This window comes from Erigeron canadensis, chromosome 5 (assembly GCF_010389155.1).
Source record: "Erigeron canadensis isolate Cc75 chromosome 5, C_canadensis_v1, whole genome shotgun sequence".
Lineage (NCBI taxonomy): Eukaryota > Viridiplantae > Streptophyta > Magnoliopsida > Asterales > Asteraceae > Erigeron > Erigeron canadensis.
The window spans coordinates 6,287,606-6,314,585 of NC_057765.1; the positions used below are offsets into that span (position 1 = coordinate 6,287,606).

At 33.6% G+C, this 26,980-nt stretch overlaps 2 protein-coding genes across 3 annotated transcripts; one reads left to right on the forward strand and one right to left on the reverse strand.

The window, feature by feature from the left end:
- The first annotated feature begins 11,179 nt into the window (after positions 1-11,179).
- Positions 11,180-13,162, forward strand: LOC122601087 (small ribosomal subunit biogenesis GTPase RsgA 1, mitochondrial-like). The gene is made up of 5 exons (XM_043773859.1): positions 11,180-11,512; positions 12,082-12,303; positions 12,379-12,573; positions 12,775-12,791; positions 12,970-13,162. Exons 1-5 carry the CDS (start codon positions 11,180-11,182, stop codon positions 13,160-13,162), a joined length of 960 nt encoding a protein of 319 aa, XP_043629794.1.
- Positions 13,163-13,531: 369 nt separating this feature from the next.
- LOC122600462 (probable signal peptidase complex subunit 1) lies at positions 13,532-21,567 on the reverse strand. Of its 2 annotated transcripts, XM_043773178.1 has the most exons (3): positions 16,044-16,199; positions 14,083-14,397; positions 13,532-13,739 (listed from the first exon to the last, which is right to left on the reverse strand). In XM_043773178.1, exon 2 carries the CDS (start codon positions 14,395-14,397, stop codon positions 14,116-14,118), a length of 282 nt encoding a protein of 93 aa, XP_043629113.1. In that variant the 5' UTR covers positions 16,044-16,199; the 3' UTR covers positions 13,532-13,739; positions 14,083-14,115. The 2 variants fall into 2 exon arrangements, with proteins under 2 accessions (XP_043629113.1, XP_043629114.1); XM_043773179.1 differs by lacking the exons at positions 13,532-13,739; positions 16,044-16,199 and adding an exon at positions 21,538-21,567 and having other exon boundaries at positions 13,950-14,397.
- Positions 21,568-26,980: the final 5,413 nt, after the last annotated feature.

The window sequence follows — 26,980 nt, forward strand, 5'->3', positions numbered from 1 at the left end:
TTCTCAAAATTAATTTCCGCACTAATCCTAACAAAAAAAAATCTTAAAATGTCGATATTTCATGAAATGTAAATGAAAAGTATCGTAAATGAAATTGTAACCAAGACCCAGTTGACCAAAAAAAAACAACAAACTAGCATAGAACTTGTACGAACTGGCAACTTTAAGTGCGAGTAACTTATAATCGAAACGAGATCCATGGAACTTGTTACTTTTTTTGGTCAACTGGGTCTTGGTTACAATTTTATTTACGATGCTTTTCATTTACATTTGATGAAATATCGACATTTTAATATTTTTTTGGTTAGGATTCGTGCGGAAATTAATTTTGAGAAGTTTGGTGGTGGTTTCGTGGTCTAATTCGAAGAAGCGAGTGAGATATCAGCATTCTAAGTTTTCCGGTGAATTTTTCGATAAAAGTCAGGCAGAGAAGATGAAGATGATGACAACAGAAAAGTAAATTTCAGTTTTCGTCCCTGAACTTGTCATTTTTTGTAGTTTCAGTCCCTCACGTGTGTTGCACGTATCCGACTTAACGGCTGAAACTTAACGACGTTTGGCGAGGGACGATGATTGAAAAAATATATCAACTTTAAGGTTAAAATTGTAATTTTTTCACTTAAGGGACGAAAAGTAAAAAACGTGCCAACTTCAAAGACGAAAAGTGTAATTTAAAACACAAAAAAAAATTAATATCCTTCTTAATCCTTTCTTTTCCCTTGTAGAAAAAACTCAAGAACATACCGTAAAGGTTCGAGATAGGGCATCTCATTATTATTATTATTATTATTATTATTTATTATTATTATTATTATTATTATTATTATTATTATTATTATTATGCCATTTTGCCTGTCATAATAATCCCAACCAAAGACAATTCAAAGATGATTAGAAATTTCACTTTTAAGTAATCATCATTCGATCAGAACCATCTTGTTCTCATCCTTGATCTGCTTCACTACTACAAAACCTGTATAAGAAAAAAAGGAATAAATAGAAACCAAGCCTATAAAACATCACGTTTGTAATTAAAACTCAGCATTTTATCTATAGCAAGATTCGGCTAATCATAAACTTCATAGCTATAGTTAACACGTGTGTAAAATATATGTGTATGAAAATAATCGTATCTAAAAATAATTTTATTTTTGACCAACATGTACGATACTTATTATTTTGTTAACATAATAATAAAGTCATGTATACGGTCCCCTAAAATTGTTTTCTTTCGGATTCAGAGCTATGGGGCAAGTCTATTGCTCTGCAACGACAGAATATACCAAGATATGGGATTTTTATTCAAAAACGGGCATATATGCCCCTCATTTTGAAAAATAAAGAACAATAATTCGTAAAACCAGTATGCCCGACACTGCTAGTGATCAGTTTGTCCAAATCATCCCAATTCGGCAGTGAGAATGTTGGTTGAAGGCGACTTGTACATGCAATTCTTGTTGCGAAATGCATTTCTTGTTGCGATATGACATTTCTTGATGAGATATGACATTTCTTGTTGCATCTTTTCATTTCTTGTTGCGATTTCAAGTATTTTGTTGCGATTCTAGGAGTTTATTGCGATTTACTCAACTATTTTGTGATAATTTAAAAAAAACTTAACTATTGTGGTACAATCACAACGGAAATTGGCTACTCACGTAATTTTTCTCAAATATATATATATATATACTAGACAGATGCCCACGCGATGCATGCAGCGGTGATGGTGGCAGCGACGAAGGTGTGCGACGGCTGCAGTGGTGTCGGCGATGTGCGGCGGTGACGGTGGTGGCGGCGTGGTAATGAATGTAAATTAATTGATATAAGAAGGGTTAATATGGTTCTTTAAGGGTTGAAGGATATATGTTGTAATTTATTTCATCAAGAGTATTATAGGTAAATAGGTGAAAATGTTTAAATTAGTGAATAAAGAAGATGTGTAATATGGTCATTTTAAAATCATAATTACTTGAAGGAAAGGGAATAGTTTGTTTTATAGAGTAGTATAGATATAGATACACGAAGATAGGAGCCGCCTATCGGCATCACTGGGCCGATGTGCACATTCGAAATTCTCCTATCTATTTATATGTAATAGAACCTAGGGAAATGATCAGTTTTATGAAATACAAGAAATCATTTTCCCCTATTCAGTGTGTGTGTGTGTTTAGTGTGTGAATCCCAGATTATCGGCATTCAATCTGAATAAACGATAATTTGTAGAATTCTTTCTGGTATTCTTTTGAATCAACAGGTTCGATTTGTTATCCCAAATTTCCGTCTGCGCCAGGTGGTATCAGAGCCTAACTTCAGTTCGTGATGCCTCCAAGAAGAAGAAATCTTAATGATATCAATGAACAAGCATTTGAGCAACAAATTACAGAAAGGTTGGAGGGGCGATTAGAGGAACGGTTGGATCGATTTGCTGATGATTTAATTAATCGGATGAATGCCTTGATGAATCCAAGGGGGCGTCGTAATCGTAATCATCGGGAAGATGAAGAGGAAAACCCGTTTGGTGGGGGTGACGGTTCATCTTCTGATGAACAATCAGAAAGAACTCAAAGGGGTGATAACAGGCGTTAGGAGTCTAGAATGAGGATCAATATCCCTGAATTTGATGGGGATACTTTGAATCCAAAAAAGTTTATTGATTGGTTGGTTGGTGTTGAAGAAGTTTTCGACTTTAAAGAAGTTCTAGAAAACAAAAGGGTTCCATTGATTGCTACCAGATTACGTGGGAGAGCATTTGCATGGTAGCAACAATTGAAACTGACTTGACAGAGGGTTGGAAAGTCAAAGGTCACATCTTGGAATAAGATGAAGAAGTGTATGAAAGTCAACTTTATTCTCCATAATTATTAGCGGTTACAAACATTGAAGCAGGGAAGTCTGTTGAAGATTACACGACTGGATTTTATCAATTGATTGCAAGGAATGATATTCAAGAAACTGATAAACAACTTGTCTCTCATTATATTGGTGGCCTACGGGTTCAGATCATGGAGTTCGTTAATATGTTTGATTATGTGACACTTTCTGATGCTTAACAACGTGCTTTAGCATTTGAAAAATAGAATCGGCGTGTTGATGGTGCATCTTCTGCTATGACAGGAGGAAGTTAAGGTTATGGTCCCTCGACATCTCGTTTTGCCCCTAATCAAGCAAAACAAGGTGGTGGCAGTACTGGACCAGTTTCAAAAAGGTTGAGTACTAGTGGCTTGAAGTGTTTTAACTGCGGAGAGTCTGGCCATCGTCAGTCTGTATGTAAGAAGGCTGGGGAAAAAGAACTTGTTTGTTGAACCAGATGAGTGGGAAGATGGTGATGAGGCTGATGGTGATTATGAAGATGCCCCAGTATTTGATGAAGAGCCTGAGTATGACGAAGTAGAGGTGGCTGGAGATGTGGGAGTGAATTTGGTGGTTAGGAGATCGTGTTATACACCAAAGGCTAATGAAGATGAGTTGCTTAGACAAAACATCTTCCATTCAACATGTACCATGTTGGAGAAGGTTTGCTCTTTTGTTTTTGATCCAGGAAGTTGTGATAACTTGGTTTCTGACGAGGCTGTCAAGAAGTTGGCCTTGAAGACTGAAAATCACCCTAAGCCTTACAAGCTTCAATGGCTTACGAAAGGAGGCGAGATAACAGTATCGAAACGTTCTCTTGTTCTTTTTTCCGTTGGTAAACAATATAAGGATGATGTCTGGTGTGATGTAGTTCCCATGGATGCATGTCATTTGTAGTTAGGTAGACCTTGGGAATATGATCGTAATGTAGAACATAATGGGCGAAAAAATACTTACAGTTTCGTGTGTGATAATGTGAAGATTACTTTGTTGCCTAGTAAGCCTAAGGTTGTAGCCACCAAACCGACTGGTACCCTGCTAAGTGTTAACTCTCTCAGTTTGAGGATGAGTTGGAAGAGGACGATGTTATTTTTGTGTTGATAGGTAAAGATGTGGTTGAGGATGGCAATGTTCCTGATGCCATGGTTCTTTTACTTGAGGAATATTCTGATGTTTTTTCAGATGAGTTGCCTTATGGATTGCCACCTTTGCGTGACATCCAAAATCATATTGATTTAGAGCGTGGTTCACAATTGCCTAACAGGCAACATTACAAGACGAGCCCAAGTGAACATGAAGAATTGCGTAGACAGGTTGAGGAGTTGGTTTCTAAGGGTCATGTTCGTGAAAGTATGAGTCCTTGTGTTGTTCCTGCTTTGTTGACTCCAAAGAAAGATGGCACTTGGCGTATGTGTGTTGATAGTCGACCCATCAACAAGATAACTGTGAGGTATAGAATTCCTATTCCTCGATTAGATGATTTGCTTGATCAGATTAGTGGTGCTACTATTTTTACAAAGTTAGATTTGGAAAGTGGGTATTATCAAATTCGTATTAGACTAGGTAATGAATGGAAAACTGCCTTCAAGACTCGCGAAGGATGGTATGAGTGGTTGGTGATGCCTTTTGGTTTATCAAACGCACCTAGTACTTTTATGCGTGTGATGAATTAGTTGCCCAGGCCTTTTATTGGCAAGTTTGTGGTTGTGTATTTTGATGATATTCTTATTTATAATGCTTCTTTTGATGAGCATGTCATGCATGCCAAGAAAGGTTTGGCCTTACTTCGTAGGGATAATTTTTATGCAGCAACAAAAAAGTGTGTGTTCATGACCCCTAAAGTCCTGTTTTTAGGGTATATTGTTTCTGGTGATGGGATACAGGTGGATGAATCTAAAGTAGCATCAATTCAAAATTGGCCAACTCCTACTACCATTACTGAAGTTCGTAGTTTTCATGGTCTTGCTTCTGTATACAGGAGGTTCATTCCCCATTTCAGTTCTATTATGGCTCCAGTGACAGATTGCATGAAGGGGAAGTCATTTGTATGGACAGAAGAGGCAGAGTTGGCTTTTCAATCTATCAAAGTCAAGCTCACTACAACACCCATTCTGGTATTGCCTGACTTTTCTCAAGTTTTTGAACTTCATAATGATACTTCAAAGGTTAGAATTAGTGGAGTTCTTAGTCAGGGTGGTAGGCTTGTTGCTTATTTCAGTGAAAAATTGACTGGACCAAAATTAAGGTATAACACTTATGATTTGGAGTTTTATGCAGTGGTCTAAGCTGTAAAGCATTGGCGTCATTATTTGTTTCATAAGGAGTTTGTTTTGTTCATTGATCATGACTCATTAAGGCATATACGCACACAAGTTAAAGTGTCTCATAGGCATGGGCGTTGGTTGGCATTTCTTGAGAAGTTTACTTTTGTTGTCAAGCACAAAACTGGTGTGTCTAACAGAGTTGTTGATGTATTAAGCAGAAGGAGCAATCTGCTTGTATCTATGAAAGTTGATGTGCCTGTTTTAGACGTTATTCGTGAGGAGCTAATGATTAACCCATATTTTTCAGTTATTATGCAGGATGTGCAATCTGGGCAGAAATCAGAATTTTTGATACATGATGGCTTTCTTTTCAAGGGGAATCAATTATGTATTCCTGATTCTAGTCTTCGCTTGAAAGTCATTACGGAGTTGGATGGTGAAGGGCATGTTGGGTGTGATCGTACTTTAAAGTTGGTGCAAGCTTCTTATTTCTGGCCTACTATGAGGAAAGAAGTTGATCGTTATGTCAAACGGTGTCGTATTTGTCAAGTTTCTAAAGGCACAACTACTAATGCAAGTCTTTATATGCCTTTGCATGTACCTTCACAACCATGGGTTGATATTAGCATGGATTTTGTATTTGGCTTGCCTCGTACTCAGAGAGGTAATGATTCTATATTTGTTGTTGTTGATTAGTTCTCTAAGATGGTTCATTTTATCCCTTGAAAGAAGACAACTGATGTTGTTAATGTTGTACAACTTTTCTTTCGTGATGTGTATCGATTACATGGTTTGCCTATTTCTATTGTTTCTGTTCGGGATACCCGGTTTCTGAGTCACTTTTGGCGTAGTTTATGGAGGATGGTGAATACTCAACTCAATTTCAGTAGTGCTTATCATCCCCAAACGGATGGGCAGACTGAGGTTGTTAATCGATCACTTGGTAATTTGTTGCACTGTTTGGTTGGTGATCATGTGAATCCATGGGACCAGAATTTATGTCAAGCTGAGTTTGCTCATAATCATGTTGTTAATCGCAGTACTGGGTTTAGTCCATTCCAGGTTGTTTACTCATCTCAACCCAGAGGACCACTTGATTTAATGACAATTCCTGTTTCTGGTTCTATTCCAAAGAAAGTTCAATATTTTGTTAAAGGGTTACATGAAGTTCACAAAGCTGTTCATGATAATTTGGTTCAAGCGAATGCCAATTACAAGAAAGCTGCTGATTAGAAGCGAAGAAAAGTTAATTTTGACAAAGGTGACTTTGTTTGGGTTGTTTTGACTAAAGATAGATTCCCAGTTGGAGATTACAACAAGCTAACCGCCAAGAAGATAGGGCCTGTTGAAAAATGTGCAGAAAATAAACTCTAATGCTTACCTTCTCAAACTGCGTAGCCATATTCATTGTTCTGATGTGTTTAATGTGAAGCATTTGTTGCCTTATCATGGTGATTCTTCTGATGATGATCCTGTTGTGAATTTGAAGGCGAATTTTGTCTATCCAGGGGGAATGATGCAGGACCAAGTATTGATGAGCAGACCATGTTGTATCTGGAAGCCCAAGACACGGCCTTAAAGGGTGCCTCACTAAAATGGGCATAACTTGAGCTATAAGGATCCGTTTTGGGCGTATGACCAGTCAAAACGATCGTAGAAACGGTTCGGTACCATTCTCATTAGTATTAGCAGTCTGCACACATTCTAATCAGTATTAATGGTTACCTTTTATCCGAAGTTTCTGACTTTTCTATTAACACTTCCTTACAATTCGATTTTAGTACCGAAAAACCAGTACCGAATCGATACTAGACCGGTACCGATATCATAATTTCAGTACGGTATTTGGTTCTTACATTTGATGAATTTACTAATTGGTTCGGTACCAATTCGGTACGGTACGAGACTGAAAACCATCCCTAGTCTATACTTAGTTGTCTTAACAGGGTTCACGTTAGAATACTTCCTCACCCAATACCTAATAGAAGAAAAAACTTCCTGATAGCTTGCCTAAAGATGCATCAAGCTGCTAACAGCCAAGGCAGTTAGGGTCGAGCTTCGAGCCCCGAAACAGCCTTTTTCTATGACTTTTGGACATTTTCTATGTTTTTTCGGTTTTTTTGGACTTTGTTTTGTTTATAAATTTTGGCCCACTTGTTTTTTGAGGTCCATTCGAAATTCTCCTATCTATTTATATGTAATAGAACCTAGGGAAATGATCAAATTTATGAAATACAAGAAATCATTTTCCCCTATTCACTGTGTGTTTAGTGTGTGAATCCGAGATTATCGATATTCAATCTGAATTAACGATAAATTGAAAAAATTTTCCTGGTACTTTTTGAATCAACAGGTTCGATTTATTATCCCAAATTTCCGTCTACGTCACCAATCCATCTATTAGTCAAGAAAAAGTGTAAAACGCCATCAATTTAGTATTTGAAAGAATGTCATAAGATTATGAAAAATATACTACTAAAAATAGTGATTTAGAAGGTTGAATTATGTTGATAGTTCTTGGGTTGAGTTCAACCTGTTCATTATTAGCAAGATTTTTAAATTTAATCTACTTCTTAGATATGAATGGATGGAAATTTCCAGCTCTAGCTATAAGACGCTCACCTTCATATTACGAATACAGGCAATACAAACAATGAATCGAGGCCGGAAAAAATATCAGAGAGATGTCAAAGAAAAAAGTTTAAGATCAAGCGTCATAATCCTTGAAACGAATAACAGTTATCTTAGAAAATTTCCTTTAGATGTATGAACCAGGAAACTTTATCAGACAAAGTGTTTCCACTTCTATGCTTATCAGTAACTATAGATTGAATACCCATTTAAAACTATAAGATGTTCAGACTTCCGAATACAATAATTTGACCTTTTCATTCTCATTTCAATAGCACGTTTTCTTTTGACAGGAGAAACAAATAGTTGTAATCACAAGTTTCTCTCTATAATTCAGCTCAAAAGGCTGATCGTAAACTGTTTAGCTAGACACGCAAAACCAGCCAACCTATAGTAGTCTCACACTCTTACTGGCAACATTATGTCAATATGTATCAACAAAAATGCTTACACAAGAGTGAAATTATATACCAGAGATGCTATGCATATGCTGATATATGTCTAGCGCCTAATAAAGTCTACTTAATATAGTGAATCTTTAAGAAAAAACCATATTCACAATAAAGATATTGTATTGCCAATGGACTTTTCGGTCAAGAATGAATCTATTTTTATCAGGTTATACATGACCATAGCGGTCGATTCAATATAACATCATAATTTCTAGAAACCTAAATCTAATCTCATCACACACAAAAAAAAAACAAATAAAACTTGTCAAAGATGTTAACCTAAAAAAAAAAACCTAAGCTTCAATCTAACAAGTAATTAAAAAAAATTCATTTATATCTTCTTCAATTATGTATAATATAGTTAAGATCTGATACAAAAAGATATTCAAATTCATAGGTCAACCAGAAAATCAAACCAAATACATTCATAGGATCGAATTAGAGATAAGCACAAAAAATACATAGCATAATTTATTTAGGTTAAACTATGCAAAAGTAAACTAATCAATATTTGAATATAAACGGAGATCCAGAAGTTACAGACTTACAGATAATAGTAATAAGTCGATAAAGTATAAAATAAATAATAAATACACGAGAAGAGTTGAGAGGAGAACATAATGTTTAGGCAGAAATTGTAGGCGATTTTTTCTAGTTTAATTACACTGTGTTGTTTAGTTTTTTTGAGTGTGGAGAGAAAAAGAGAGGAGAGGATAAAAGTATAAAATGCATTCTTAAGATTTTTTTAAGTGTGGAAAGGGAAGGAGTAGAAAGGATTCAAGGGTGGAGTTTAATTGTTTTTTTCTCCAAAAGTTTTCCCCTCATTTTTGAAGTGATTGGGAAAGAAAACTTCTCTTCTCTCTCCTCTTCTTTCTTTTCTTAAGTTAACTAAACAACCTAGTGTTAGAGTTGAATCTTTTATCCCCTTGATGTATTTAGACGACTAGTAGTAGTGTATATATATTTCTCTCTATAGATACATACTCGGATTAATATATTGCATTCAAGTTACAAGTAACGCCCTCCCTTGTACTTTGTGTATTTTCTTAAAAACTACCCAACGTTTTTTTTACAATGTGTTAAAAAGTCGATTTTGAAGTGTGTTAGAACCCGTTTTGCTGAAAACTGGTCAGTCTCCAGTTGCATCTGGAGACCGGAAGATTTGTCTAGAAATATTGAAGTCCAGTTGCAATGTACAGTTTATGCAACTGATGAATTCCTCCAGTTAAAGATCTGATAAACACCTAAAGGCATTTCAGATGAAGTCAAAGACATCATATGGAAGATAGAGAATGTCCATGGCAGCGAAGCCCAGTGGCATTCTAACCAGATCAAGACTGGAGATCGACCAGTGTAAAGTACTTACAAAGCTCTACACTGATTACGAGGAAGACCTTTTTGCTTTGGAAAATGATTAATCAACCTAACTCATATGCCTAAAAATCAACCTAAAACCTTAATAATTTGACATGTGAATTCCACTAATTTTGTTTCTTAATCTTGCCCGGATAATAGATATTATCCTTATATAAAGTACAAAGTACATAAAGCAGGTTGGATAAAGTGACTTTATGTCTTACTTTATCAATCATTTTTTAAGAATTACATCTACTTGCTTAAATGCTCTCAACCATATTTGTACGGAAAGGTTGACATCCCAATGTCAACCTTTGCCTATAAATAAAGGCCTTTGCACACACAAGAATACAACCTTTGCATAATCGACTTTGCAATATTCTTGGTGAACTTGTGCAATATTCTCTCAATCGCTAAAAGGAACATTTCATAACTCTAAGTGTTTCGATTGTTTAGGAGAATTTTCAAGTTTAGATCAATTGTATTTCATAGGTTATTAGGATATTTCCATTCGTGTATTATTTTGGTTCTGCAACAACATTATATTTTATTTAAAGTTAATAAATAAAATATACCTGAAAAATACATATTGTCTCACCAATTTACTTTACAAGTTATTTACTTTATTGCATTGTATTTACTTATTTATATTTGTCACCTTTAAATAAGTAGACTTCTTGTTAACCTGGTATACATCACACTGAACTGGTCACGTCCAGATCTAGTGTTATTATAGATGTATAAGCAGTGTTGACCTGTTTTACACGTTTAGTATTTACATCACAATTGATATCACTATAAGCAATCATCATAATATTACACGGGTAGTCAACTGGGTACTTAAGCTAGTGTATAAATAAAATAAAAAAGAAAAAAAGTTAAGTTAATTGCAAGAATGGTCATGTTTATGTGAAAATGACTTTTTTACCCATCTCATGTTCCACATATGACTTAACTAACGACAGAAATAGAAGATCAATCACGTTTTGGATTGAGAATGCAACTAAAACTGAAAGTTGTATTACACTTGCAATGATAAATGAATTTGCATTGTGCCTCTGCAACTTGAATAATACAAGTACCAAAAATTACTCGATTAATAAAAGTAGTAATCTATATTCATTAAAAAAAAATAGTTCCCCTGTTATAAAAGTTACATAGAAAGTATTGTGAGAAATATCATACACTAAAACTAACACATCCTAAAAATAATACACTTCCACCCTATATAAAATAAATACCCGATCAGTGTCTCAACTTTTAAAATAATTATATTGATTATTATATTAATTACATTTACATCAATAGCCTCACTACTTTTCGTCGTCATCCATCAGTCGTCGCCGTCACCCGTCACCATCGCAATTGCCGCCACCATCATTGCATTGCGCGGGTACCATATTAGTAAAAATAAATATATAAAAAGTAATAAGAATAGGAATCGGATTAAGTATGGGAAAATCGATCTACTACAAATTTTTATCTTTTTTTTATCTTGTGTAAAAAATAACCTAGTTTTTTGTTTGCAACGAACATCTCCGCTATTAATTAATTACTTATATATCTGGGGTTGAGGGGCTCTCGGAGTCGGTTAAGACAACGTAAGCTAGATCCTGTTGCGAGCAAATGATCCACACCTATACAAGGGATGCTTTTAGCATATCTTTTCATATTTTTAATGTTTGGCCGATCACCTCTGCCGCTAACCTCCACCTCTCGCCGGACCAAGCGATCGGAAAAGTAGCTTCCGCTGAAGCGAATTTCATGCGCGTTGTTGTTGAACTGGAAAAATCGGAGAAAATATTGTCTGAAAATGAAGGAAATGGAGTTGAATTGTTGTGTGTGGTTAGGAATTTGTTGAAGAAGATTAAGAGGAGAGTTTTGGTAGGAGAGTTTCATGCGTTGTATGTAGAAGAATTGATATCTAAGAATTGCATGCTATCTTATTTTAAAATACAAGTAGGTCGGCTTTTGTACTCTTTTCGCTATATCTAAGAAGACCGTAGCGTAGTAGTAGTTCTTGAATGGTACGATTCACTTGATCGGTCCTTAAGCCATTTCCTTCAAGTTGTTGTTCATGGTTTCTAGCTTTATAGCCGAAATGGTTAGTGCCAAGTAACTGAACAATAACTTGTCATGAAAAAAAAGAGAATTCACTAAGGCTCTGCTGTTACATGAATATCAACCATTTTTAGGTCAATTACCTACAAGTTGTTTATTAAGTTTTAGTACCTGGGAGCCGAAATGGTCCTTGTTAACTAGTTCAAGTCGTTGAACAATTGTTTGTTGAGTGAAAACGGACTTCAGAGGATGCTGTGCAATGAAAATGGATTAAAGTTTCTATAACTTGGTTTAGAACCATACTAGATTTAGCTTGTTGAAAGTAAGAAACATAATTATGGCCCTACTATAAACATTGGTTTAAGTTTTTCATGTTTTGCTAGAGAAACATATCACTATTTTAGCTAGTTTATGTATTTGCTTAACTATATGTTAGGATATTGCTTAAGATTTTTCATTTTATGCAGATGGTGATTTCATGGAAATCCAAACTTCGCAGTTGGGGTTATGAACCGGTTTTTTGCAGTGTTGAGACCAAAACTGGACTTGATACTCTGCAGTTCAACCTGAGAGATCAAACCTCTGTAATTGTGGGTCCAAGTGGCGTTGGAAAGTCCAGTTTGATCAATGCTTTGAGAAGCAATCAATTTGGATTTGGTGCTGCAGAATTGGATGATTGGTCTAATTCTGTAAGATCTCTTCTGCTTGTGGCTCATTCGCTCTAACTTTTCAACTCGTACTTAGTGTTCTTTCACATGTACCAGATTTTAGGAAGCAAGTGGCTTGAAGATCAACGAGTTGGAGAAGTGGCAGCAAGAAGTGGCAGAGGAAAGCACACGACTCGACATGTCTCATTGCTTCCACTATCTGGTGGAGGATATGTTGCAGATACTCCTGGCTTCAACCAACCGAGTCTATTGAAAGTAACAAAACAGTCCCTTGCCCTGTGCTTCCCAGAGGTTTGTCCTGTTAAACTTTGTGCCAGCTTCATCTGATTTTTTGTGCTCAAGCTTGTTTGGCATCTATTTTGATTTAAAACTACCTATCAGTAATTTGGGTACATATCGCTATTGTTTATTTAACTATTCAACTTATTAATTTATTATAGTGACATTGTTTTTGGAAACATAATTAACACATTAATTATATATCAAATATAGACAAGCAGTGTGTTCAGGCATTTCTACTGGAAGTTGGTTTGACGTTTTGACACATAATTATATATTATGTGTCAAGTGTCAACATCCTAGAGTTTCGTTTACATCCTTGTTCTATATGCAGTGATGTCCGATGTTACCAGTGTTGACTTTCAGCTGTTTTTTAGATGGTAATTGAACAGTTGGAACTTTGTGCAGATACAAAGCTGGAGATATGGGCATCATGCAAGCTGAACCACGGTTACAGCCAAAGAAACATAGAAGAACTTCACGTAAGAAGATGAATCAATCTTTTTTAGATGACGTTGAGGCAGAACTTGAATATGACGAAGATGAAAGCTTTTTAGAGGATGATCCCATTGTAAAAGCAATGGAGAATGAAAATCAGTAAAGCCACACATACATTGTAAATACTAGCAGGCAGGTCTTTCACAGTGAGTGCAGTTCTATATTCTTTTGGTGTATGCAACTCGTGAGGATGAAGTGGCTTTAGGTACGTGAGGATTGTTAATAGTTCTAGAAGGAATCGATCATCCAAAATTTGTGACTTCTGTATATCACAGAAAACATGACTGTTAACAAGTCATGTATCTAGATTTAACTGCCCCAACTGGTATGTTGAAGCTGTTTTTATGTTGGTTAATCTTCCTCGACTACTTTACAAATGTATGCATCAGAATACTCTTTAAATGGCTTTTGACTTGTCAAACACATGTAAAACATTGAAGATGTTACAGTACTCGAATCAGAGAGATCTTGATTCAGACCAACAAATCCAAATAATTAGTCCCCGGTATAGTTAATTACAAGAACAAAACTTGATTTTCTAATGACCAAAATTCATAACAATTCTCCTTTTTGTATAATTTTCAAATTAACAAACCCAGATATACACGAACAGAATCCAGTAAGGGACCAAATTGCTTCACTTTGGTCAGACTTCGGTTTGTTATGGTTACTATGCAAACCTGAAAACCAACTTCAAGCAAATTATGACACATTATATAATCACGTTCGACTTTCCAAAACTAAAATGATTACTCCATAAAATCTTGTAAAAAATTCGTCGACCACATTCCAAAACCACCCTCATTAAAACTGCAACACACCTTAACTTTTAAAAAATAGAAAAAGAACCAAACAAGTATCTGTTAATTGCTCAACACAGATTCCATAACTTTAAATCAGAAATCTCTAATCCTTAAAAGGATTTTGCTTTCAATTTTCTGGCCGATCCATATGAAGGTATACAAGGTTTATCCAGTTAAACATTAAAAGAAATCCAAGAACATAATTTCTGATATGACTAACCTGACTAAACCTGATATAATTATCTAAGACGGGCTACTTCTTGTTGGGCTTTTTCTTAGAAACTGAACTTGCAACCACCTGTGGTTTAGGATGCTTTTCAGCCTCACTGGGATCCAACCACTTGAGCGGATGACGGTTGAAGAATGGCCAATTAGGAATGGTGATCAAAGTGGTCAAGACAACTCCCCCTGCATATATGTACAGCATCAGTTGAAATGAACCGAGAACATAGCCCGTTATGAATGCTGCAATTGCAAATGCCACCAGCATTATCTGCATCAGTTGCTCTGCTACCTTTTGTCCTTGCCAATCCATCTATTAGTCAAGAAAACAGTGTAAAACGCCATCGATTCAGTATTTCAAAGAATGTCATAAGATTATTATAAGAAATATCTATATCTATACTATATTATAAAGCAAATAGGGTTTCAACTTTCAATTCAACATTTATTTTTCCAAAATGCCCCTTCTATCAATTATATATTACCAAACACCATTTCTGTCTCATCAAATCTCAACCAATCATCTTTGTTCTCTCTCATCCATAAATCATTTATTCCTCCAATTCGTTCAAAATTTTTTATCTCACAAACCGTACATCGATAAATTATAAAAATTATATGGGTGTTTTTAAAATTTCATGCTCTTTTATTAGAGATATTCGATATACTTTCGACGAATTTTTAAATTCGAGGGCGGAGCCCGTACGGCTAAGACATTTGGCTATCACACTCTATGACCTATCACCCCCATCATCTCACCGCCGCAACACGCGGGTACTTGCTCTCGTAATACTAAAAATAGTGATTTAGAAGGTTGAATTATGTTGATAATTCTTGTCATTATTAGCAAGATTTTTTAAATTTAATCTACCCCTTAGATATAATTGGATGGAAATTTCCAGCTCTAGCTATAAGACGCTCACCTTAATATTACGGATACAGGCAATACAAACAACAAATAGTGGCCGGAATAAAATATCAGAGAAATGTCAAAGAAAAAAAATTTAAGATCAAGCGTCATAATCCTTGAAACGAATAACTGTTATCTTATAAAATTTCCTTTAGATGTATGAACCAGGAAACTTTATTAGACAAAGTGCTATGTTGTTAACAGTCAAATATCGGTTATAAGGTATTTGATATATCGATTATAGCGGTGGCATAACGGTTATCATAATATTATGCTATATATAATATATATATATATATGGGGGTAACAAGTATTCCGCTAGAAGCACCAGACTTCCATGTTCCATGATTTTGTGGAGAAATGTGTTCGGATGGGACAAAAACTACCTCAATTGGTGTAACTAGGAACAAAACTCGATATATTTGTAAAACTAGGATTTCCGGTGTTGTAGACACCGAACTTGTCCACGTACATTGAAGTTCGGTGTCTACAACACCGAACTTGTCCTACGTGTAACTAAGAAGAGATATGGACAAACTGTTGCAGCAATGGAAAAGCACCTCCACGTGGGCAAGTTTGGTGTTGTAGACACCGAACTTCAATGTACGTGGACAAGTTCGGTGTCTACAACACCAGACTTCCTAGTTTTACAAATATATGAAGTCTTGTTCCTAGTTACACCAATTGAGGTATTTTTTTTCCCCATCCGTACAAATTTTTCGATTTTGTGAGGGGGGAAGATTTTGTATTTATACATGTGATTTTCATGTGGGGGGTGGGGGGAGTTTGTGAAGGGGAAACATGTTTCCAGAAGCATATTGGTTATATATAAATCAGAAAAATATTCAGAAAATAAAAATTGAAATTAGGAAGAAATAAGCAAGTATTCTTTAATACTTGACGAAATCAGAAACATATTCAAATTAAAAACAGAAAGATCGAAGAAATTACTAACAAAATCAAAGTAAGAAAACTGTAAAGAAAAGATTGGAGCTGCTGTAATACCGATTTGCAAAAGAAAAAGAAAAAAGTCTAAATAGAAGATGTACCTGTAAAGTTTGAAGATGGCCGATTGGAGCAGCTGTGATGGATTGCTTGGTAGATGCTGTGTGTATCGATCGATTGATTGGAAAATTTAGGGTTTGGACTTGTTTTTATTTTTCTCTTCTGTTAAATAATTCAAAGGATCGCTGGCTTTTGTGTATGGAAAAACATAACTCCATCATGAAAATCACATACTTGAATATAAAATATCTTCCTCTTAACAATCATGGTGGAAGCATGCTGCTATAAGCATATTAGTTAACCTCTTTATTTAATTATTATGGACTATTAAAAAAAGTATTTATTAGTTTTTGGAATTAAAAAAAAAAAAAAACAAATCATTAATACCACCGTGAGAACCGATATTTTAAAAGCTAAATATTGGTACAATAAAGGTAAATACCACCTGTTATGGGTGAAATTTCGGGTTCCAATATCCGGAAAGTCCAAAGTCTTGACATTCCAAGATCTTGACGTAGTAGAATATTCTGATTTCTTGCTAATGTTATGTTTCAAATATTATCGTTATTTCCACATGAGATAAGCATGCAGGTTCTGGAATATTTTATATAAAGCTAAGGAAAATACCTTTAGCGGTAAAAAGAAGATTACACACATGGAATAAATCTTCAACACGCAAAGAAGACTTAGTCCATCAAGATAATCGAACTTCAAGTTGATTTCAGCATGAGGAAAATATCTTCAAACGGCTACAAAATCAGTCAAGATATGCTCCAACGATCACTTATGAAGACCAGGAAGATCCCTACAACTTCGGATAGTTAGTTAGATCTTAGGTCTATATAAACGAAGGAGGTTGATCGATTTAGGCATTCATTCTTTATCACTTATATACTGCATACAACACACTTATATTCACACACACTGCTCTCATTTACCTTACACTTAGATACATCGATCAACCAAATTCCACCTTTTGTAATCATTTAAACAATCATTAAGAAGAGAACAAAAGCATGGACGATTGTTTCCTCCCGGGGTTTTTATGCCGGCGATCCTCAAAGGATTAAGGGTTTTTCCTTGTCAACAAATCTCGGTGTTCTTGCTCTTTACTATTTATTTTTATAGTATCATTTACTAGATCTTTACTTTTATCTTGTTAATCACTATATACAATACATAATTAACATTATATTTTATTTTATCTTTGCTAATTTGTGAATTCAATCGACCTTCATTCCTTGTTTAGTCGACATAATCTTTTATCAAAATCTTTTCTTTTACGCATCTTTGAAACTCAACATATTTTACAAGCCCTTAACCTCACGAACGAAAGTTTGGTTACATTATTGATCTAAGTCTTCCTCGTAGATTATCTTAGGTAATTTTTGACCAAAACACCACCGTTAATAACGGTACCGTTATTTTGACCGGTACTTTGGGGAAGTACCGATAACCGATATACCATTGTCATACCACCGATATACCACCGTTATTAACAACATAGACAAAGTGTTTCTACTTCCATGCCTGTTACTATAGATTGAATGCCCATTTAAAACTATCAGATGTTCCGAATACAATAATTTGACCTTTTCATTCTCGTTTCAATAACACATTTTCTTTTGACAGGAGAAACAAATAGCTGTAATCACAAGTTTTTCTGTAAACTTCAGCTCAAAAGCCTGATCGTAAATTGTTTAGCTAGACATGCAAAACTAGTCGGTAAAGGATTTCCTATAGTAGTTTTACACTCACTACAACAAATATATTATTTACTCACACTTGTTTTTCCATAAGTATGAAAAATTTTGTAAATTTATTCACATTTAAAAGTGTGTAGAATTAATTTACATTTCAAAGTGTGAAAAAATTTAAAAAATCACAATATTTGCACACTTATACATGTGGAAAAAAAAAGTTCACACTTTCAAGTGTGTAAAAATATATCAATTGTTCACATTTTAAAATGTGAAAGTTAATTTGTAACACTTATTTTATTCACACATGGAGGGTGTGAAGAAATAATGTGTTACAAATTACAAATTGACTTTTACATTTTTAAGTGTAAAAATATTTAACAATTGTTCACACTTTTAAGTGTTAAAATTTTGTTTACACACTTATAAGTGTGAAAAAATTATAACGTTTAAAATTTATTTACACTTTTAAATGTAATTTTTTTCTACATACTTTTATATGTGATTAAATTCATAAATTTTTTCACATTTTTTATAACAAAGTGTGAATAAATGAACTTTTTTTTGTAGTGACTCTTACGGACAACATTCTATCAATATACAAAAAGATATTCAAATTCACAGGTCAACCAGAAAGTCAAACCAAATATGTAACACCCCGCTAAAGCGGAATATACGGGATGCACAGATAAGCACAATTGCACACAGTACAAGTCCAACACAGCCATTAACATTAATAAATAACAGAAGCACGATAGTTATTACAGAACATAAAATGAACTCAAATATTCAATGAACAAAAGACAGGACAAATTGTCTTAAAGTACCAAGTCTTGAACAGAACAAACAAGGGAGGTCTTTACAGCTCCTGAACTTGTACGCTCGAACAATCGCCAAAAAAAGATGAGCTAAAGAGGAAGACTCCTATGCTAAGAACTATGAACCTAGCCTGAAAAGCATGTAAGTTCAAAAGGTCAACTACAAAAGTAGTTGGTGAGATTCACATAATGTACTTTTAGTTTACATATACGTATATATGTATAATAAGAACAAGAACATAAGTTTTGTACGTTGAACCAATGTACTTTGTAATAAAAGGAACTAGATCAAGATCTGCACGTGGAACATAAGTACTTTATAATAGCATGGACTGAACAAGAACATGTAATCAACTTTAGGTAAGTTGTCACTGCTAAACCGATGGGCCAGAACTGAACTTTAATGTGATAGTATGCTCATATAGCTCGAGTACTTCAAATAAGATCTATGTCAAAACAGATGACATGTATAAGAACAAGTAATATGCATCCTCCTGAACTGTGGAGAATGAGGGTGGGCCTACCCTAAACAGCGCTGTCCATAATTACCTACGGTTCATTTCATGAACTGTGGGATATGAATTGATAGCAGTGAACAAGAACTGAACAAGTACATATACGAACTAGAACATAATAAAGATCAAGTACAGTAGTATGAATGTATTTTAGCTCCTGCCCATTCAAGACTTAAATACTCCTTCAAATAGTTTAAGAATCATTTCATAAGTAGTTCAAGATCGAGCTCATAATATAGTACGTAAAATAGTTCACGAACATATGCACAAGTACGAAAATAGTTTTCATGCTTTTCAGTCCCCGATAAAGAACTTTGAACAAATGTACGAAAGGGGGATTAGTGAACTCACAGTGATCTGGTACAAGCACAAGTAGTATTAGTACAGAGAACAAGCACAAAGATAGATAAGTATATCTATCGAAATCTAGGCACGTCTTGATGGATTCCTAAGCACATAATGATCATAAAGAAGTGCGTATATTAGTTCATGTGATTATTCAATCACTGAAATGTCCTTGATGAACTGATGATTTGGTCCTTTAAAGATCTTTGATCATTTTGACTCAAAAGAGTTTTAAATGAACTTTAAGTACATGAACTGGACTCAAACTGAACGTCTTTGCACTCACACATAAGTACTTATTGTGTTAATGAGTTGAACATGTCTTTTAATAATGAACTTTAGCCTTAAGAACTTGATTTAGTTGTTCGTAGAACTCGTACTTTGATAATCAAGATAAAACATGTCTTAAATGTACTTAATTAGGGTTTGCACCTTGTACGTCGTCTTAGATCGAACCATGATCTAGCTTAGATGCTAATGATCAGCCTTTGATGTGATTAATCAATTAATGATGTTGTTATGAACTGATTAGATGATTAAGGATAGAGTGTGGTGTGATTTAGAACAAGTACGTGTTGTTTTATGTTTGTACATAGTCGTCTTAGGGTTTGGAACTTCAAGACCGTCCCTCTGGACCAAGAGCTAGGTCGTCTTACTGAACTCTAGCCAGGATCGTCCTAGCTGCACATGGACAAGATCGTCCCACTTGCCAAGGGACCAAGATCGTCTTAGATACAAGGATTAAGATCGTTTCATAAACAAGGTAACTCGAGGTCGTCCCAAGGGTTGATGGCTTTGGATCGTTCTATAGTTTTGCCATCAAGACCGTCCCAAAGGTTAGTACAAGATCGTCCTAGGACCAAGGCAAGGTCGTCCTAGGGTTTGGAGGATCACGGACAAGTACAAGATCATTTCATGAACATGTGTTTGAGCCAAACCAATCCAAAGGATCAGTTACCATTAAACGTTCCAACAACACCACAACCCCACACAAGATCAAGCAAACAATGAACTATGAACAAAGGGCTGGCTAGGACGATCTTGGGCTCAAGATCGTCCCTCCAGGATCGTCCCAAGGTCCTGAACGGGCTGAACATGAACATGAACATCACACAAAGATCTAGATCGAATCCGGGACATGTTAGAACGTAAAACTTGTACATATATGCACATAAACACTAACCATTAACACTTTTAACGATTTTAAGATCATCTATAACATAAATAAGGTGTGGCACATCAAGAACAAGTTTCCTTACTTTTTCAAAATTGGGTTTTGTAGATTAAAACATGTTATGACCCAAATTTGTTCACATATATGTTATTAGACACATTTAGACACAAACCCTTCAATCATTAACACGATTTCATATCAAAATTGGACCAAATCATCAAGAACATAAAGTTGGAAAAGTTCATTTTTAATTTGATCAAAAACTCATAATTTGTTGTTGTTACCTGAGATTGATTCCAGAAACACGTTTTGATTATCACAAGGATGCTAAAAGTACAAGTGATTTTGATTTAACAATCCAAAATCAAAGGATAAATTTTGTGTGTGAAAATGTGGCTGCACTATGTGTTTTAGTGTGAGAAAGTAGAGAGAAGAAGAGAATGAATAGTGTTGTGACTCCCTCTCTCTAAGTTTCCATCTTTTCTATATATACATTTCCATATTTAATGAACCCAATAAATGCAAGGACCATTTGCGAACGTTTTGAACTAGAACTTTAATGAACATGAACGTTTATGAACCGAACTTTATTATCTCATTGCACACAATCATAGACCCGTCATATAAATCAAGATTTTAGATCAAATTGACCTTCATATAAGCACATAATGAAGGTCTAAAGTACGTCAAAAACTTAGATAAATTGAACTGTCTGGCCGTTCAAATGGCAAGTGTACGTTTTTAAGAACTTAATAAGAACATTTCTAAGACGGTTGTTACAAAATACATTCATAGGATCGAATTAGAGATAAGCACAAAAAATACATAGCATAATTTATTTAGGTTAAACTATGCAAAAGTAAACTAATCAACATTGAATATTATGAATATAAACTGAGATCCAGAAGTTACAGATAACAATAATAAGTCGATAATGTAAAAAATAAATAATAAATACACGAGAAGAGTTGAGAGGGAGAACATACTGTTTAGGCAGAAAATGTAGGCAATTTTTTTTGTTTAATTACATTTGAATCTTTTATCCCCTTGAAGTATTTAGACTAGTAGTAGTAGTGTTTATATATTATATATATATATATATATATATATGGCTACCATAGCTAAGAGAAAAAAATAAGTTTAATATGTGATCTTGACCACTCAAATTAAAATTCAAATTAATCTCAACCTTTTAAATTAACAGTTAAACATAAATATTTTAAATATAGTAACTCTTTTATGTATTTATTATACATTCTTTAATCATGGTAACTTTAAAAAAAATTATTGTAATAGATATCAATTTGAGAATGGACTTGAATTTAACTACTTCTAATATTAATTGTCAGCTCACGTATTATGAAGTAACACATTTATAAACTAAACAATATTTAAAATATGAATTAAACAAATATATAAGAAGTTCGGCTTACAGAATTTTTAACAAAAAAACAATATCATTTAATTAGGAGATCACATGTCAAGTAAATAAAATTGTTTGAATCCCATTATGATAAATTATAATATAGAAGTTTAATTAGGAGTTCATATGTCAAGTAAATATGTTAAAAGTGTTACTTTCTTGAATCTAAGTTTAAAGTCATAAGAAATAACAACTATTTGAGTTTACATTTTAAAACTTTCTATACAAGTTTTTTTTTTCTTTTTTTTCTTTTTCTTGCTATTTTATGTCATGTTTATACCAAAACAAACATATTAGTTTGGTACTATATGCGGTAACGAGGTAATGGTGATCAGCTTTGTCAATCATCCATTTTGAATTTTGATTGTTATTTATTGGTGGAATGTTTAAAAGATAAATGGTTAAGTTGAATAATTATATATATATATATATATACATAATATAAATATTAAAGCTATAAGGTAGAGACTTACTATAGTATAATGGCTATACTTAGCGGTTTAAAACTAAGACAAATCATATACTTTGTAGTAGGCCTATTAATCGGGTTGATTTGCATACGGTTGGCGGATTGAAACTTTATGACCCCAACTTAAGTTAATAAAAGTTTTAAGACAGTAACTTCAACTCGGACCTGAGTAAGGATCTATCTAAGCCATCCGATTAATATGTTGATTTCAGGTGGGTTAGTGAGTTGAAGTCATGTCACATAGGTTAATAAAGGTAGGTAGGCAGGTTAAATTGGTTGGCAGTTTGATCCCGGGTCATGTGTGTTGGTAGTTTGACAGGTTGATTTCAAGTCAAATGGTTGTGGGATAAAATGAGTTGGTAGGTCGACCTTTAAAAAACATTATTTAAATTTAAATATTTTTGGGTTGACAAGTTAAATTATTAATCCCAAAAGTCAACCTGGCCCCAACCCAAAAAAATCAAGTTGGCGGGTTACCAGATCGAGATTTCACAATCCTAACCCAATTTTGCGAGTTGGTTTCAAGTCAAAATTCGGGTAAAATCGAGTATTGACAATTTTAATATACATCAAAGTCATTAAATTTGAGTAACTCACTAAGGAGGATCTGGTTAGGACAATTAAATTTAAATCTATTTGCAGATTTTATAATGCCATCCTATACCAATGACGATTTTAATTTTAGACTATTTGTTTAAGTTTTTTATGAGATAAAGTTGATCGTGATTTGTATGCTTATCAATATACTTTATTGTTTCAAACGCGGTCAACGACCGGGTATAGATCTAGTTTCTCTCTATACATGCATACTCGGATTAATATAATGCATTCAAGTTACACCGGAAAAGTTTTCATAATCGGTTCTCAATTTGTTAGCTATTTTAACTTTAGTTATTTAGTGTTAATAAATTGTTATAATCCAAAGAAATTTATCATATAGTAGTGGGTTTTAGAGTGGTTAAAGAAATTTTGGAAGAATTTGCTCATGTTTCTGGTCTTACACCTAATCTAGGAAAGTTTACGTACAGTATACGCAAATGCATAAATATAAGAGTTAATTATTGAAATGGGCCTAATGTTTGAGCCATATTACTGGTTTCATACTTTTCCTTTCGAAATTACGCTGATCATACTTAACGTATGCAAATCTCCACTCGAACCATACCGGAGGCTAACGCAATCATGTGGCCATTAACCCCCCCCCCCCCCCACCACGTGACATGCACGTGAATGATAAAGATGTAATATCGCGTTTCTTAGTTACTTAAATAGTACCTAACATTTGCACGATAATGTTGGTTTCATACCTAATATTTCTTAATTACTTAAATGGTACCTAATGTTTAGTTATTAATTTTTTTTATTTGAAAGGTGAATTCGCTTTAAAACTGGTATTTTAGTCATACTGGTGTGAAAAAATTTCTGGTATTATCGGTATTACCGGAAATACTGGCTGGTATGACAATTTTTAATTTGTTTTATTTTTCTTTCATGAAATTTTTTCAAAACTTGTTACAATTTAACGAAAATATTCAAAATACATTTATAATCCACTTAAAAATAATAGCAAATAGGTTTTTCTAACAAAATATAAGTTTAAAGTTCACAAATAACCAAAAATATCAATAAAGTATCATAAAAACAATTTTAAAAAATTTCAAATTTTCTTTTTCAAAAATACTGAAATACCGCAATGGTAATACCGAAATATTTCAGGAATACCAGAAATACCGGTTAGTATTTACTGTGACACGAAACGTAAAACAATATTTTAAATATCGGCCTATATTTCTGGTATTCCTGGATATTTTTGGTACTACCGTTGCGGTATTCCCAATATTTTTATAAAAAAATTGAATTTTTTATAAAGTTATTTTTATGATACTTTATTACTATTTTTGGTTATTTGTGAACTTTAAACTTATATTTTGTTATGAAAAACCTATTTGGTATTATTTTTAATTGGATTATAAGTGCATTTTGACTATTTTTGTTAAATTGTAACAAGTTATGAAAAATTTTCATAAACGAAAAATAAAACAAATTAAAAATAGTCTCACCGGCCAGTATTTTCGGTAATACCGGAATTTTTCCATACCAGTATGACTAAAATACCAGTTTTTAAAAAATTGGCTTAGAACGGAATTCACCTTTCAAAATAAAAAAAATAAAAAAATTAATAACTAAACATTAGGTACCATTTAAGTAATTAGGAAACATTAGGTAGTAAAACCAGTAATATCGTGCAAACGTTAGGTACCATTTTAGTAATTAAGAAACGCGATATTACATCTTTACCCCTCACGTGCAAGTCACGGGTGGGGGTTTTTAACGGCCACGTGACGGTGTTAGCCTCTAGCATGGTCCGAGTGGAAATTTGCATACTTTGGATCGATGTAATTTTGAAAGGAAAGGTATGAAACCAACAATATGACGCAAACGTTAGGTACCATTCCAGTAATTAACTCCTATATTAATGATGATGGACAGGGCCGGCTCTATGAAATTTTGGGTCTAGGACAAGCTTAAAGAAAGACCCTCCAAGATATGAACAATGAATTCGACCTCCTAATAGCCAAAATATATTTATATTTAACATTTTAACCATCTAATCAGGATGATAAAGTTAATTATTAAAGGTATAAACATTATATCAAATATAACTTTTATATAAAATTTAAGAATTTAGGCCCTTGGAAAATTTAAACCTTGTATGGTCGTCCATTTTGTGCTATGCCTAAACCCCATGATATAGACTTAGTAATTCATTTGAAGCATAACCTTACCAAGAAAAACAACTAGTAAATTGTTGAATGTCATTTTAAAAAGTTACACAATACATACACAGTATATAATACAAGTAGTTTACATAGGATTAGGTACTTCTATCCCATTATTTTGTCGTCTTTATAAATCACCCAACACAAGCAAACTTTTAATAAAAATTATTTTTTGTTAGGTAGGTCGTTGTTGTAGTAGTTGAGATACGAATGATCTAATAAACAAACAAATAGCAAAACTTAAAGTTTTTATTTATATAGAAACAGCTAAATAAACTCTAGAAAACCTCTATTCTTAGTTTCAGTTCAATTCCACATTGTATAGTTCTGGCCCTTCATCTTTCTGAATCAAGACCCGGCCAGGCTCGTGTCGTTCCAACAACCGGCGGGGGGTTTTCATTTAACGTGAGATATATTCATATCAAAAGTCCACCCCTGAATTTTATGATTCGTATATTACTACTTTATGCATCATAACGAAACCATTATGACCTCGTTTAGTAAAACCTTATTTATATAACTTACGATACAACAAAATTACCCACCTACAATAATGAACGCATGATATAATTGTACATTGTATAATAAAGTTTTCGTCTTTATTGTCAATGATTAAATTTTATTGTATTAATATCACTCTTCATAACTAATGTGTGTGTATATAAATATATAATACTAATGTATCTATTTGTTATAGGGGTGAGTATGCATCGGTTTGGTTCGGTTTTTGGTTAAAACCGAAATCATAACCGATCCATTCGGTTTTTAGAAAATCCAATCCATTGGATTCGGTTTTTGTTCGGTTTGGTTTGTCAGTTTTTTGGTTCGGTTTGGATCGGTTTAGGTTTTTGTTTGGTTTTTATTATAAATTCTTTTTTTTTAGCTTTTTTGTTTATTATGTTATAAATTTAATTTTCAGTTGTTAACAAAAAAAATTATGATATAGAAATTAAAATATAAAGATATTTTTTATTGACTAATTATATTTTTTAGGTGTTAAAATTGATATAACTTTTATAAAATGAATTGATTTTCTTGTACGTTTTCATCTAAAACATACAATTTATATAGATTTGTATACTAAAAAGACAAAAAGTTTAAATATATTAACATATTTACAAATTATAAGTAATAAATATAAATGTAATATGATATAAATATTAAATAATTAATATATAATTGATTCGGTTCGGTTCGATTTTTGATCGATTTTGGCATATGAAACCGAAACCCGAACCGATCCGTTCGGTTTTAGAAAACAAAAACCAAACCAATGGATTTCGTTCGGTTTTTGGTTTTTTTGGTTCGGTTTTGTCGGGTTTTTTTGGTTTTTGGTTTTTCGGTTCGGTTTTTGCTCACCCCTAATTTGTTATATATGCTAGAGAGATTTTTTTCTAGAAATTTCTTTTTATAAAATTCCATTAAAAATTCAATGTGTCAAGCGCATATATTTTCTTACATGGTTATTCTAAAACACCATGATATCATCTTTTATATTCATTATTTTTACCTTCTTATCTAATTAGTTTTAAGGGCTAATTACTTGAAAAGTCCCTCAACTTGTCACTGAAACCTTTTCTGGGGCGCCAACAAAGAAAAGTTCTATTTGAGAGTATGAAAACGGCTAAAATTACTATACGTAGTAGGACCGTGACCACTTTTTGCTAACGTGTACAATATCTAAAACATGAGCCTGCGGGCAAAACGGACAATATTGTGTTGTGGTAAGGCGGGGTGTTACAAGTGGTATCAGAGCA

Coding starts and splice junctions, on each gene's coding strand:
- LOC122601087 (XM_043773859.1), top strand. CDS start 11,180: ATGATCCACACCTATACAAGGGATGCTTTTAGCATATCTTTTCATATT. Junction 11,513..12,081: donor TATCTTATTTTAAAATACAA/GTAGGTCGGCTT, acceptor CATTTTATGCAG/ATGGTGATTTCATGGAAATC. Junction 12,304..12,378: donor TGGATGATTGGTCTAATTCT/GTAAGATCTCTT, acceptor CACATGTACCAG/ATTTTAGGAAGCAAGTGGCT.
- LOC122600462 (XM_043773178.1), bottom strand. CDS start 14,397: ATGGATTGGCAAGGACAAAAGGTAGCAGAGCAACTGATGCAGATAATG.